Raw genomic sequence first — 15,166 nt, forward strand, 5'->3', positions numbered from 1 at the left:
GAGCACTACTACTAGAGGCTCAGTATGCAACCTATATGCGCACGGTGTACAAGAATGCAATGCAGATCTGTCTAGCTCCAACCAGTACCATAATGGGGGTGTAATATGTGATACATAGGCGATGGCGAGGCAAAAATACCTCGGAGCATGATCTCCGGGTGTGAGTGTAAGTGAGCTAGCCGCTCCTGGATATGGTGCTGATGTCGAGCCCGTATCTCTGTGATCTCCCTCTAATATAGTCTGGGAGTTTGGTAGCCTGGTGCTCTCGGTCTCCATCTGGCTCGGAGGTCCGCAGCGCGCTGAAGTGTAACCCCCTCCTGTGTCAGGATAGGCACTGAGATAGATCTTTGGAAGAAATCAGTGAGCTGGAGCTGTCGCCCACCTCTCCCTGTGGTATGAGTCCGTAGCAGTCTCTCTCTGTGGCGCTGTCTCTCTAGCAAGAACTGGCCAAATCTACGCTGGTTTGCGGACTCCATGATCTGGCGGAGTGAGGCATGTCCACTAAAGATGGTGGTGTATCTCTCTCTAATGACACTATATGCTGTGCATCTGCATACATAATGTTCCTCACTCTCAACCTCCTCCTGGCATAGTCTGCATATCCTCTCAGCTCAGGGGATCCGTGCTGCCCTACCCGCCTCAATCTCAAGCTGGTGTGATCACACTCTGAGCTGGCCAATCACCACTCGGGCACTGTGAGGCATGTACACATCCATGTATCCAGGTCTCTAAATGAATCCATCCGCTGAGAGTGTATCGCTGCCATAAATCCTTCCGAAGGACTCTGTTCCTCTCACTGTGAAAACGCATGGGAAAGGCTGCTGTCGAACCCGACGCTCCCTCCTAACCAGCCCTGCCAGTCCTCAAAGACAGAGAGAAAACGCATGGGAAAGGCTACTGTCCAACCCGACGCTCCCTCCTGTCCAGCCCTGCCAGTCCTCAAAGAGAGAAAGAAAACATGCTCAATCCAGCCCCACCTCCTAGCAAGAGAGAGAGAGAAACTTGGCAGTTCAGCCCGCCGGTCTGTTGCACAAAGGGAAGGGCCCTGCTGAACTGTACGCTGCCTGCAGTCTGCCCGCCACCCTCCAAGAGAGAGATAGAGAGAGAGCGTGCTTCAGTCCTGTGCGCCCTGCTGATCACTTCCCTAAGCTGCAGCCCAACCAGCCCACCAGTCTCCTCTCAAAAAAGCATACAGTTCAGATCCAGCAGGCGCCTCCCAAAAAGCTTGAGATAGAAAGAGGTGCATCCTCCAAAAGTAGAGTAGCCCCCCCATAAATAGCTTAGGGGCCACTCAAGGTTATAAAACCTTTTGAACTTTAATTCTTGGCCACCAAAGGTTATAAAACCTTTTAAATTTTAATTCCTTTGTCCCCTTCACACTTGGGGTTGTCCACGCATGGGTTTCCTTTTTAACTCCAAACTGATGCTATTCACACTATCCACCATGTCCCCATGCACACCTGCATACCATCCCGAGAAAAACACAGGGTCCTGACACACTGCCTCCCAAAACGAGAAAATGTTATCAAAAAATGCTCCTTCCGTGTAAGAATCCATTCTGAGTATCATGAATGACATCCTGCAGAATTGGCTACAATCTAATGCTCACTGCGTTAGCAAGCATCTTATATGCAATCCCAAGTAAGGTGATAGGTCTCCACCATCCAATCAAGGTCTTATGCCCACTCTTTAGGGACAAGGAAGATAAGCCCCTTAGTGAGAGAGGGCGGCATAGAACTTGTGTCCCACATCTCCTGGGGAGCTGATGTGATCTCTGCCCCAATCTCATCCCAAAAAATAATGAAAAAAAATTAGTGGGGAGATTATCCTCCCCTGGACACTTACCATGAGGTAAGGCATGAAAAGCATGACTGAACTCCTGCATAGAAAAAAGGGCATCCAGAACGGCACACATCTCCTCAATAATCAAATGTGGCAATGCATTCCAAACCTTCCTCTGTGTCCTGTGTCTCAAATCAGAAAAAAGCACAGTGCTAAGAAGCTACGATAGAAATCAGTGGCAATCTATCTAACCATAAGAGGATCTGAATTAAGAGTGCCATGCAAATCCTAGCTGCCTGACACTATCTCTGGCATGAGATGGGCCATGAGTAGCAAAGAAGTGTTTGTTGCATCTGCCACCTATCTAGGCCCAAAAGGATTCCTGGGCATGGTAGCGGTTTTCCGCACACTGCTCAAGAGAGTGATGAAGCTCTGCCCTAACAATACATAAAGAGTATGCAACCCAGTGAACATGAGGATGTTTCTCATGCTCTCCCTGTAAGGCAACCAGTCTACGTCTACTAGCCCTTTCTAAGTCTAAGGCCTCCTCCCTCTCAGAAAGGGCACACGTGCGATAAAAGTCGCTAATATCATAGAGAGCAGAGGCCAGGCTTTGTGAGGCCTGTCAAAAATCATGAGATCTCCAAATATCAAGCATCTGACGTGATAGCTCTGCACCTAAGAATAAATGATTAGGGATGCGTACATGAGATTAATCCATGGCGACTCGGATCTCTAATGCATAAAACCATTGGGCAATGATCTGATTTTGAAGTGCGTGCAACAATAAAAGTATGGCTCTCTTTGTCAAGCACCCAATCATCCACATAAAATCGGTCTAGCCATGCGTAAATACATCTTGCATCCGTTCTCCTGTTAGACCATGAATAAAGAAGAGTGGATGGTCCCCTCGTAATGTCATCGCCACGCCAACAATCTCTGCCATGAATGAAGAGTATAAACCTCTCCCAAGTCACACTCTCAAGAGGATGCACCAAGCCATCATGCCCACCTATTTTATCCATTAGCATCTCAACCATGTTAAAATCCCCACCAATAATCCAATGGTCAGCATGAGGCATCAACGTAGTGAGAGATTTGCAAAAAAAAATCCTCCCACCTCTATGGTTAGGAGCATAGAGGTTAAGAATACCAATGCGTGTAACAACCTACATAAGAAGGATTCACTACGCTCTCGCAGGTAGAATGACACCATATCCAATAATGCAAGGCAAAACCATAGCTAAAACAAAAATACAAAAACCACCTTTGGTACCAATGGCTAGCGACCAAAAGGTGTGTCTCAAAAGAAGCTTGGCTGATGTCCCCCACTCGTAAGCATCCAATTTATGCTCTTGCAAGAGCAATACATCCATAGGTCCACCTATAACTGCACTCTGAAGCTGAGTTTTGAAAATATGTTTCCACCAATGGGGAAAAAAAAACCCCAAAGACCCTGAATGTTCCATGAGACAATCCCCATAAGGACACAGAGTAAGAACGACCAGATCTTGTGGTCCAACGAAGCACCCCATTTAGAGATGGAGGTACCTCTCGTCCCCACTCCAGGGCTGGTCCTCAAAACTCGAGGGATCCAAATCCTGTGCCTGCAGAGCCTCATCCTCCAAGGAAGGATCCACATCCTGTGAGACACGAGTTGCATAAGGGTTGGGGTGCTCCCCTAAGGGTGTGGGTAAAGCGGCAAGTGCGGGGGTGCCTACTATCTCTAACCACAACCCAACGTTGTGTGATCTGCTAGGGCACAAGACGTATCTGCTGGGTAATACCATGCCGCCTCCTAGTGTGGCCTCTCAATCTGGGACAATCTCTAGCAATGTGGCCCTGTCGACGATAAATCCAACACTGGTCAGGTCTGCCCCTGCAATCTCCATCCTCTTACAGAAATGAGAGCCATCAGGCCTCTGAAGCATGATATGATCGTCAGTAATCGATGCATCAGGAACAAGCACAAAAACCCAGGATACACCATCAGAAGTGACAGTGATAGGAGCGGAAGCTGAGGTGGGAGAGCCCGGAAGGGTCGGTACCTCTAAAACCTAGCCAAATGATGCCCTATGAAAGCTAAGAGCTTCCAATAAGACCGAGGAAGAGCAGGGAACCGCAATAAGACTGGGGTAAGGCTCTGATCCTCCACCACTGGATCAAAACCCACCTGGTACTGAAAGAAGAAGATCTTCCTAGGGCCAAGAGGAAAAGGGCTGCTAGCCAACAACTGAGAAGTAGCTTCCAAAAAAAGAAAGTCCATCTAGAACGGAGAGCTACTAGAAGCCATTCACAAGCCTGCGAGCGAGAGGGGTGGGAGCCATAAATCCTCGCGATAAGGGTGGTTTGCACTCAATGTCAATGGCGTGTTGGAGAGGTGAGCTGGTCTTGCGAAAAATTGATGATTCTCCCGGCCTAAGGGGGTGAGGAAGGATTGCCTATGGCGGAAGCCAAAAGGCCAATTAACGGTGGGCGGCCGACTCAAATCCGATTAAAAACAGCTGCTGAAGGGAAAAAAAGCAGAGGGCAGAGACGGAGGCGGAGAAGCGGACAGGAGGTGGAGAGGGACAATAGAGAGGCAGAGACAAGGGGAAACAGAGGCGGAGGTGAGGGGGGGCAGCCGGTCAGCCAGGCAGAGGCAGGGGCAGCAGGGTAGAGGCTGGGGCAGCAGGGCAAAGGTGGGGGGCAGCAGGGCAGAGGCAGGGGCAAGGAGGCAGCGGAGCCGAGGCAAGGGGCAAAGGCAGCGGCAGAGGGGGGGCACAGGAGGAGGCAGGGGGCAGCAGAATCGAGGCAGCAACAGGTCCAAAATCAAGCCTGATCAAGGGTTCCTGTAGCATCAGGAATTTACATTGTTGTAACCACCAAGGGTGCCCACACGGACTGTCCACTGCAACACTGCCACACCATCACAGTGAGTCAAAGGAGGCACCAAGCATTGGGATCATCCGAAGTGAGATGCACCCCCACAACTGACACAAGGAGGTGCACACAGCATTGAAGGCTCCAATGGCACTGACCGCACCGACTGACACTCCAACGGCATCTCCAAGAGATAGGAGATTCTACCAAAGGCTATGCTGCCACCTCAAGGCATCCACCAAAGATAGGAGATGCCCCGACTTGGCCTAAAGCATATATGGCCCCTCGACCCATCTTGGCGGACATCCTTATCTCACCTTGGAGGACATCCTTTTTACCTCATCTGAGAGGACATCCTTATCCTGCAACCCTCACCATCATCCTGAAGGACATCCTTCATGCTCATCCCTCATACCACTTGTACCATGTGTTTTGTCATCAGCTTGAGCTATGTCGTCCTCTTCATTGTGACCTCTGTTGAGTGTGCACGGTACAGTGAAGGACATGTATCAGTGTTCTCCGAGTAGTGCAAGTGTTCTTGTTCCTTCCTCAGTCTTGTCTCTTCTTGTGTGTGTTCCACTCCATAGTGTCTTCTGTGTTGCGTTGTGAGCATTGAGGACTCTGGACATAATGTCCAGAGAAGAGACACCCGGTAGTGTGCCGGGCAACCAACCCTGCTACAATTGTGACTCATGTGTTGTGTAAGAGAAAGTAACAGCATAGCCAGAAGCCTTTTTGCAACCTGCATCCAAGCGATATTACCCTTATCCTGCATAAAATAACTCCCTGCGATGGTTGTGGAGAAACACCTTTCAACAAGAATCCTCCAAAATGCTTGTTCTAGGGAGGGTGCCCTATGGATGAATTGTGTTTGAATCTAGTTACATGGGATATTCAGATCCCATCAATGGATAATGTGTATTGAGATAGGTGATGTTTAAAACAAAAATGGAGAGTCAATTGTGGTAGACCCTCCACTATGAGAGCATGTGAGGTTTCCTCTTTAAAGCCATCTTGATAGCCCACATTGAACTCTCGGAGTAGAATGCCCTGACTGAGGGAATAAAACGTGATGCTTCCTCTTATATCTTCATACTTATTTCTGTTCATCCTTTGAAACGGAAAGTAACATGCCATTAAAAAGGAATTAAACAGGTTGGGTTTCTCTTCTCTTCACCTTAACTCACACATACTCAGCATCTATATCCTCCTTCGCAATAAAACAATCTTTGAGAGGTGCATAAGCACTCCACCTGATATGTGGGTCTACTGAACATGTAAAAAAATGTTATCAAGTTTTACAGATCAAGTTACTGCCGCAAAATAATGATGTTAAGTTCCATGTGGACCTGAGCAACAAGTTCTTTCGGGACCTCTTCAGGCTTAAACAGATCTCTATGCTGGAATGGCAAAGTCACCAGATGATTGTTGTCCAAAATACACACTAGCAACTCTTCGTTCACAGAAAGTGCAAGGCCACATACTTTTGCTCCGTTCTTGTCCACCTTGAAACCACAAATTCTCTTCAGGCCTTCTTTAGCTTCTTTTTCATCCACCTTCTCATACACAGATATACTTCCACCCCTTTCACCACATATGATCCCTTTAGAATATAAAAGCATAATCTCAGCAGTGCTAGAACCATCAGAAGAGCTTGGAGGTACAACAGCCATAATCTGCAAACACCATTCTGCAATTTACTCTCTCTCTCTCTCTCTCTCTCTCTCTCTCTCTCTCTCTCTCTCACAGAGGAGCCCAGCTAGCAGGTACATGGATCCCACTATTGTTATATGCTGATGATATTGTGTTGATCTCTGACTCTCCTGAGGGTATGCAGCGTCATCTGGATGCTTTACATGAGTTTGCACATGATAGTGGATTGTCTGTCAACCTTGGCAAAACCAAGGTTATGGTGTTTAACACCACGCCACAGTGGGTTCGGCGATCAGCTTCCACATTTACATATGGGCAGGAGATTGTGGAGTATACAGATGCATATACATATCTTGGGGTAGTATTCAGTGGGCCAGTGTTTTCGATGAGGAGAGCAGCAGAGACTAGATTGACTAGAGCACATGCAGCCCTGGGTGGTTTGGAGAGGATGTGTTCGCAGGTTCAGTTTCAGGAACCTCGAACAAAACTCTGGCTTTTTGACACTCTAGTGACATCAGCTATGCTTTATGGAGTGCAGATATGGGGACCTTCAGTGGGCCATCACAGCGCAGGCGGGTGGAGAGGTATGGAGAGGCCTTTGGTATCTATGATTGCTAGGCTTATTAGAGCCAAGGCTGTGGTACCTCATGAGATTATTCGAGCAGAGCTGGCGGCTGCCCCTCTGGTGATTGAGGCTCTTACGAGATCAGTCTCCTACATACATGGCTTGTGGGATCTCCCCCGAGACAGATATGCACGCCTCGCCCTGGAGTCCTCCCGACAGTTAGCTTTACAGGGAGACATGGCTTGTTGGTATGGACAGATGACATCTTGGTTCCAGGCACATGGTTTTAGCATGGATAGATTGCCTCCCTTCCAGTATTCTCTGGAGGCACCCTCTCTCACTCTTACACGGACAGAGATTACCAGACTCATCCGTCAGGATTTAGTTCAGCTGGACATTAGGAGGACATGGATACAGCCGACTGAGGAGCTGGGCACGAAGATGGCTTTCTACAGAGAACATTTTCTTCAGCTCACAGCAGATGGTTTTGTGATCAGACCCAGTTACATGGATGTACACTTGTCTCATGCAGTACGATGTGCTATTGGTCAGATTCGCACATCCTCACACCAGCTTGAGATTGAGATTGGCCGATATAGAGGTATACCAGCTGAGGCCAGGATATGCCGAGTATGCCATGGGGAGCCAGAGACAGAGCTGCATTATATATGCCATTGTACTGCATACTATGAGATACGTGGTCGTTTCCACTGTTTATTCAGAGAGGGTTTTGGACCACTTTCCAGAGTCATGGGGTACCAGGACCAGAGGTGTTTGGGATTGTTCTTGCTTGAGCTGCGGAGACATAGAGATAGCCTGCTTAGGCGCACAGAGAGCCAGACTCAGAGGCACATTACAGACTTCTTTAGTCCGGCCATCACTGCGCCAGATGGACCACAGCAGCAACAGGACATGGATACCGCCCACACCAGAGGTACACTGATTGATCGTGCGATTGAGCTTGGGTGGTCCAGACGCCCACGACCACGGAGGAGGGCATCCCAGCATAGACGGATGTTGCAGCGGCAGATTCGGATTATTCTTGCGAGGCATGCGAGACACCCAGTCAGGGTGCTGACCACACAGGATATTGAGGAGATCCGCCAGTGTCCGATGCGGCACATATTATGAGATGGAGGTACCTCCATAGTGTACCTTCCAGTTCCAGTTTCATTTTTTAGGTGCCAGTAGTATCATCTTTATTTTTTCATTTTCTGGGTTTTTTTATCCAGACATTGTATCAGATCCACCATGATGTAACTTTTGGTCTCATAGGTCATTATGGCCTTTTGAAGACGTTAATATAACATTTCATTTCATTTCATTTCTCTCTCTCTCTTATGTCTATTATGAGATCCAAGGGAGATATCACTGCCTCTTCCGAGAGGGATTTGGGCAGTTACGCAAGGTCATGGAGTTTGAGGATCAGAAATGACTGGGATTGTTACTACTCGAGCTTAGAGAACAGAGAGACCCTCTTGACAGACAGGAGACCGAGCCATGATGTACCTAGACAGAGGATCCTGACAGATTTCTTCAGCACTAGCACTAGCACTAGCAGCCCAGCCTATACACCTCCTGATACCTTGTCCATCAGGCCATCAGGACACCAGCCACACTCCCAGGGAGTCACCACTGATAGAGCACTTGTCTTATGTCGTGTTCGTCACCCACGCCCACTAGGATCCCAGCCACGGCATCCTCACTATCGCCAGATCAGAGCCATTATTGCTGAGCATCTGAGGCGCCTACCTCGCTTCTACGACCTCTCCATTCTAGACAGCCCCATGGCGGAGATATTTGATTTGAGGAGAGGCCAGCACTTCAACTGATCAGCATACATGGATCTACTTGATATACATTTTCCGGTATTTTCCAGTCAGTATCATCTAGGAGTCTTACTTACAGTTCTTATAACTGTAAGATAGTCAGTTTATTGTACTTTTCAGTTTCAATTGGTTGTTCTCTTTGATGAGACACCAACTTCAAATGTACTCTCAATTTTAGTCTCATAGGCCATCATGGCCTCTTAGAGACATTAATATATCATTTCATTTCTCTCTCTCTCTTTGAGATCCCAGGATGCATACAAATACACGTGTCGCATGCTATGCGTATCACGATCCGCCAGCTCAAGGGCCTCAAAGTAGAGACTGGCACAGCTGAGGGTATCTCACATGAGGAGAGGACATGCACAATATGCACCATAGGAGCAGTAGAGGATAAGGCCCATTATATGTTTAGTTGCCTGGCTTACTACGAGATACAGGGGAGATTCCACTGCCTCTTCTGAGAGGGATTCAGACCACTCACACGGGTGATACAACTTGAGGATCAGAGGTGCTTGGGCATGTACTTGATGGAGCTCAGAGGACACAAAGATGTAGTGTTGAGGAAGCATCCTGAGAGACAGCCCCGGGTCCGACACGACACCTCACAGAGAACCATCACAGATTTCTTTGTGATACACACATCCACATTGAAATCCAGTGCCCACAACATTCCTCTACTACGGAATCAGAGCCCACCATCTATACCCAAGCTCTAGCTCCACGTCCTAGAGGAGTTCTTAACGTGAGAGCTCGCTCCATTTTACAAGCCAGACGTCCCCGACCCAAAGCATCAAGTCCCTCCACCACACAAAGACACGTGAGGTTCTCTTCCGACATGACACGCTCCCATCACAGAGACCTGACAATCACTCCACCATCAGATCGGTTCCGGCCGAGGCGGGCATCGTCATTAGCTATTCACACCATATCTCACTCTCCACAAGATCACTCTTGATCACATGTACTATCAGATGTTCTCATTTTACCTTTTCTTTCAGTTTTCCATGGCTCAGTGTTAAGGCTCATCCTAACCCTCCTTGAAACACATCCAAAAAGAGATTACCTAGTGAACCGCAACTGTCATGAGGATCTTTCCAATGGCCGAGCTCGTAACCCTTGAGGTCTCCAAGTTCTACAACTCCTTGAGAAGCAATTCCACCGCGTCTCTCGCGAGCGTTGTCACACCGCCGCATTGCACTACGGATACTCGTCCCTCCTCTCACCTCACTTCACTCACACACTCACTAGCATGCATTCAGGAGAGACATTAGCAAGAGGATTAGCAAGAGCAAAACTTAATTGCACAATGGGAGAGTATGTTGTATTATGAGAGAGATTCACTTATATACATGGCTGTAAGTGTTCACACTCACTTAAATTGTGGTTGACCGAACACTTTAGACTCATAAGAGGCCTAATGCTATTACAATGACTACTCTCATAATATATCCATGAAGTACATCACTTAGAACTTCATCGTTGCTTGCTACCACACGCACTTGAAGCGAGAACCGCCATATATACTCCGTCACACCCGTCCAAGTTGTAGCTCACACCCGTCCAAGTTGTAGCTTTGGACACTATTGCTTCATATCTTGAATGTATGACCCTTTGGTGTATCTATCGTGACTCCTTGATGTAAGATAATGGTGGTAGATCTTGTTAACCCTAGAATTGGGTTAACATCTCCCCTTCCTGATGGCAATCACATCCTTGTGATCGCATTGAAGACCTTTGTGTAGGGAGAATGGACAAGCTATGTCGATGACTTTAAAGTTGTTTGACGCTCAATGATCTTTGTTCCTCCCGAAGGAATCAGAAAAGCTAGTTAGTGAATGAAAAGGTTAGTGGTTTATTGGAAATTCCTAACGGAGTGGAGGTAGGGTTTTTTGCGAATGATTACAGATTTGTGTGAGCATGTTTTTTTTTTGGCCTTTTTTCTCACTTTGTTTTTGGCAATCATAAGCAATGTCACATGTGATTTGTGTTAATGGGGATGCTAAGAGATGTTAATAATGGAAGAGAAGAGGGGGACGAATCCAGAGGAACGTAAACTTATTCATTAGAATGAGATGGTGATTTGCAGCTCCTCATTTGATTCATTGAAGCGACATTTATAATTTGAAGAATTTGGCCTTCGATGATGTCCCTTTGTGTGGCAGGATTCTTATTAAATGTTGTTGGGTAAGACCTGTTCTTGCTTTCTTCAGGCCATGTGCCTTTTATGTTTTTATGTAAAATTAAGTGCTCTTATGAAGCAGATATACATGAAGTAACTGCAAGCAAGAAATTCGCGCTCGCTGAAGCTTTCGCCCCCCCCCCCCCCCCTCTCGAGCTGCCTTCGCCCTTCCCCGCCTGCTCGCACCCCCTCTCCACGCCCCTGAGCTCTTCACGCCATTCGCCCCCCTTTCGCGCCCATCGCCCCTGCCCGCCTGCCCCCGTCTCCTTCACGTCCCCCGCTCCCCCCTTCCTCCGCGTCCCGCTCCCTGCCTGCCCCCGCCCCCCTTTCGCACTTTTCCCGCCCCCCTTTTTCGCTCCCCGCTGCCCGTTTCCTGCCCCTGTCTTCCGCCCCTCCCCCTCTGTCTTTTGCCCCTCCCCATTTGTCTTCCGCCCTTCCCCTTCTTCCCCTCCCCGCTCCGCTTGTTCGTGCAGCTTGGTTCTTGCAGGACCCTTCGTCTTCGCTTCGCCCTCGACTCAGCTTCAGACTCTGATGGAGGTTCCTCCCGCCCCACCTCAGAGGGACTCTTCCGCAGCCCCCTCGCCCGCCCCTGAGAATACCTGTAGGAAATATGAAAGCAAGAGCAAACTAGAAATGAAACAAGAACACAAACAAATGAAAGACAAAGAGTTACCTTGAGATGAGTGTAGACAAGACACAAGATTGATACTTTCATTGATGTGACACCTACAATTTATAGGTGAGAAGTACAAGATTGAGTAGACTCACTTATGGGATAAATGTAGAGGTGCCACATGGCACTAGACTCAAGACACAAAGACTGAACTGAAATTTAGACTAGAGAAACAGTACACCTAGTGTGCACTTATTTCCAACACCCTCCTTAAGTGGACACTAGGAGGAAGACAAAAAGACAAGACTATGACATGACAAAAGATAAGACCAAGATAGTGAGACTAGACAAGGATTGAGAGACAAGCTAGAAGACAAGATGGACAAAACTAGAAGACAGACATAAAGACTGATAGACTGAGAGACAGGACATGAGAGACAAAAGATCCTGAGACCCCCCTCCTCAAGTGATATCCTCATATGGGTCCACAAGGGTAGGGACAAGAGTGGATCATAGACAGACAGAGAGAGAGACAATCAGCCAGTAGAGTGGTCCCACAGAGAGAGACACTGTCAGATAGACATGACAGAGACTGACAAATAGAAGATAAATGGGGACATAGACAAAAAAAATGCCAAGATAATGTGGGTAGCTAATCCACAAAAGAGAGACATGTAGACTGATAGATAGAGTGTCAAAGACATGTGACAGGATAGACACACAGGATAGACACATAGACAGAGAGACTGACTGATTGTAGATAGACAGAGAGATGGACCTTGATAGATGATCCCTCCTCAAGGTCAATCCTCCTGCTAGAGTGGGTAATGCAGGGGTGCCTCTTGGATAGGGACAAAGATAAGTCCATGTAGACAAATAGATAGGATATTACCCCATGATCTACATCATTGGTGATCAATGGTGGTAGATAGCATGAAAACATAGACAATTATGAGAGAGATGGGAAGGTCTTACCAGATTTGGCAGTGTCTAATCCCGTACAAGATGAAATTCAAAACTCTCCTTTTTCTTTTTTCTTTTTTTTATAAAGAAATAGAGAGTAGACTGAAAATAGAACACGACATACACTTGATTTCTGCTTTAAATTTGCTGCTGCAGGTCTGGCTGGTCCAATGGACAGCTAACCCACATGTGAAGATGAAGAGAAAATGGGAAATAACAAAGGGGAAAATGCCTTTTGCACAGATGTTGCAAATCAGGTCCAAAATCAGCATTGGAGTTTACCTTCACAAAAGGAGGTGTTGAGCTGATGTCGAGAAGACCAGAGATCCAAAAATGACGAGTTGTTGCATGAGTTGAATGTCCAGGAGGTCCACGACTTGAGAAGGCATGTTGATGAAGAAGAGAGTGCGTGGGTAGCTGCTGCATGTGTAATACTAAAGGACAGGCCGCCGGCAGTAGAGAGAGAGAAGGTAGAGATGCATAGGCCTGACATGGGCAGGCAGATCTGAAATTATGCCTTGAGCTGCTGCTGTAGATGTTGCCGCTATGTGAAAAAACGAAGGGGAAGATCAGGGCAGCGATGAGGGTAGGGGCAGCACGAGCTGCACCTAGAGAGATGCCATCAAGAGAAAGAGTCGCCCAGCTGAAGGAAAAGATTCGCACCATAATGAAGAGCCTTATGCTGATGGAGTAGATGAAGAACATCGTTAGGAAGAAACAGGAACCCTTCAACTGGAGTATGGCGAGGCAGAACTGATGGAAAACAGGGGCGGTCAGAATTCTGTGGCGGGCAGAATAATGGCAACCAGCAGCTACCCGTGAGGATGCTAACGCTGATGTCGGAGCTCCTCCTACCACTGTCCCGACAGTAGTAGAGGTTTCTTGATTCGCCATTGCTTGATAGAGAGAGAGAGGCCCATGTGTTAGAGCGTGTCCTGAGGTCCATGGCGATGGAGGCTTTGCACCGAACAGATCAAAAACAGGAGAGAGAATTGAACCAAGCAAACACCAATGGGCTGCGCTGAATTGAGTGGGACGGCTTGGAGAGAAAAAACAGGGAAACCCTAAAACCATGGCTCTGATACCATGTAGGAAATATGAAAGCAAGAGCAAACTAGAAATGAAACAAGAACACGAACAAATGAAAGACAAAGAGTTACCTTGAGATGAGTGTAGACAAGACACAAGATTGATACTTTCATTGATGTGACACCTACAATTTATAGGTGAGAAGTACAAGATTGAGTAGACTCACTTATGGGATAAATGTAGAGGTGCCACATGGCACTAGACTCAAGACACAAAGACTGAACTGAAATTTAGACTAGAGAAATAGTACACCTAGTGTGCACTTATTTCCAACAATACCCCCATCAGGCTATCTCTTTCACCAGAAGAAGAAGCGAGCCTCGCCGCAGAGGTGGAACGCCTCCAAGCACATTCCACCATTTGCCGTATAGCTAGCACTCGCCCCAGCAAAGGGGAGATCCAGGATCTTCTCCAGGCCCGCCTTCTTGCAGATGTGGGCAAGATCCTGGACGTTCAGTTACTGGGCCACGGACACTACCAGATTGAGTTCCAGACAGCCCAGAGCATGGCCCAGGTCCTAGCCATGAGTCCCCTTGACATCAGGGGCACTCGGGCCTTTTTCAGACATTGGCAGCATGGTTTCGACCCAACAGCGGCCGAGCAGGGAGAGCGCCTATTCCATGTCACAGTTTGCTTTCCTGGACTTCGCCGCGAGTACCTTCCGCTCCTTGCTAGGATAGGATCATTGGTGGGCTCGGTGCTTGAGACTGGCCCCACAGCAGCTTCAGTGGTGGCTAGAGCAGCTGGCCTTCCTTCGGTCAGAGTTTTGGTCCCTGACATCTCCTCCCTTCCGAAGGTCATTCAGTTACCTAGATAGGGGGGGGGGGGAATGGATCAATCAGAGAGTGGAGTTTTCCAGGCTCCCTAACCAGTGTTTTATATGCAAGCAGGTCGGCCACCTGGCCAAGGCTTGCCCTCGCAGGAGACCCCGACCTTCACTGCAGCAGCAGACCTCCGATGGCTCGCCCACAGATGCAGCTCGGCAGGCAGCCTCCGGGACACCTGCTCAGCCCACAGACACCTCTGATTGGCAGCCTGGACAGGGGCGCCGTAGAGGGAGACAGCCACAGCAGCATGCCCAGAGACCGACGCAGCAGCAGACACAGCCTCACCATCATTGGGTTCCAGTGAGGAACAGCTTTGCTCCCCTCCAGGAGGAGACCCCAGCGCAGACTGAGGATCAGGAGATGCCAGCACCCCCCCCTTCTCCTCAGCCCCCCCCCTCCCCCACCTCGCTTCCACCCTCGCCTCCTCCCGTTCCCGCTCCTGCTTTTTCAGTGTCTCCTTCCCCACCCCCTTCCCCCCCCCCCTCCTCCCCCTCCGCTCGCCTCAGCTCCCCGGGAGGCACTGGCAATACCCTGGCGCTCACCTGCAGTCCAGCGGGCACTGAGCACCGACTTTGCTCGTACACCGCAGAGGAGACCTACCATGCCGATTCGCGCTTCACGGATATCCTCTATCCGCAGTCGGCTGTGTAGTCTCGATACTAGACAACGCTCGGAGGCTTTTGACTACTCCTTTACACGCCTTTTTGGAGCGGAGGACCCCCATGAGCCAGTACCCATCAGAGTTCATGTGGTGATACCTCCGGCCCGAGAGGAGGAGGCACTTGATTCAGCGGTGGCCTT

At 48.6% G+C, this 15,166-nt stretch overlaps 1 protein-coding gene across 3 annotated transcripts in view; it reads right to left on the reverse strand.

The window, feature by feature from the left end:
• LOC147636709 (uncharacterized) overlaps positions 1-15,166 on the reverse strand; it is a 211,083-nt gene that overhangs the window by 178,890 nt on the left and 17,027 nt on the right. The window contains exon 3 of one of the 3 annotated variants that reach the window (XM_086800191.1): positions 5,994-6,320. The exons of 1 other annotated variant lie outside the window; for it this stretch is intronic. In XM_086800191.1, coding sequence (XP_086656317.1) covers positions 5,994-6,320 — 327 coding nt within the window. The remainder of the gene's footprint in view (positions 1-5,993; positions 6,321-15,166) is intronic. One more of the 3 variants, XM_086800192.1, reaches the window with a different exon arrangement.

The sequence above is a fragment of the Cibotium barometz genome, chromosome 7, assembly GCF_041138505.1.
Source record: "Cibotium barometz isolate CiBa-2024 chromosome 7, ASM4113850v1, whole genome shotgun sequence".
Classification (NCBI taxonomy): Eukaryota; Viridiplantae; Streptophyta; class Polypodiopsida; order Cyatheales; family Cibotiaceae; genus Cibotium; species Cibotium barometz.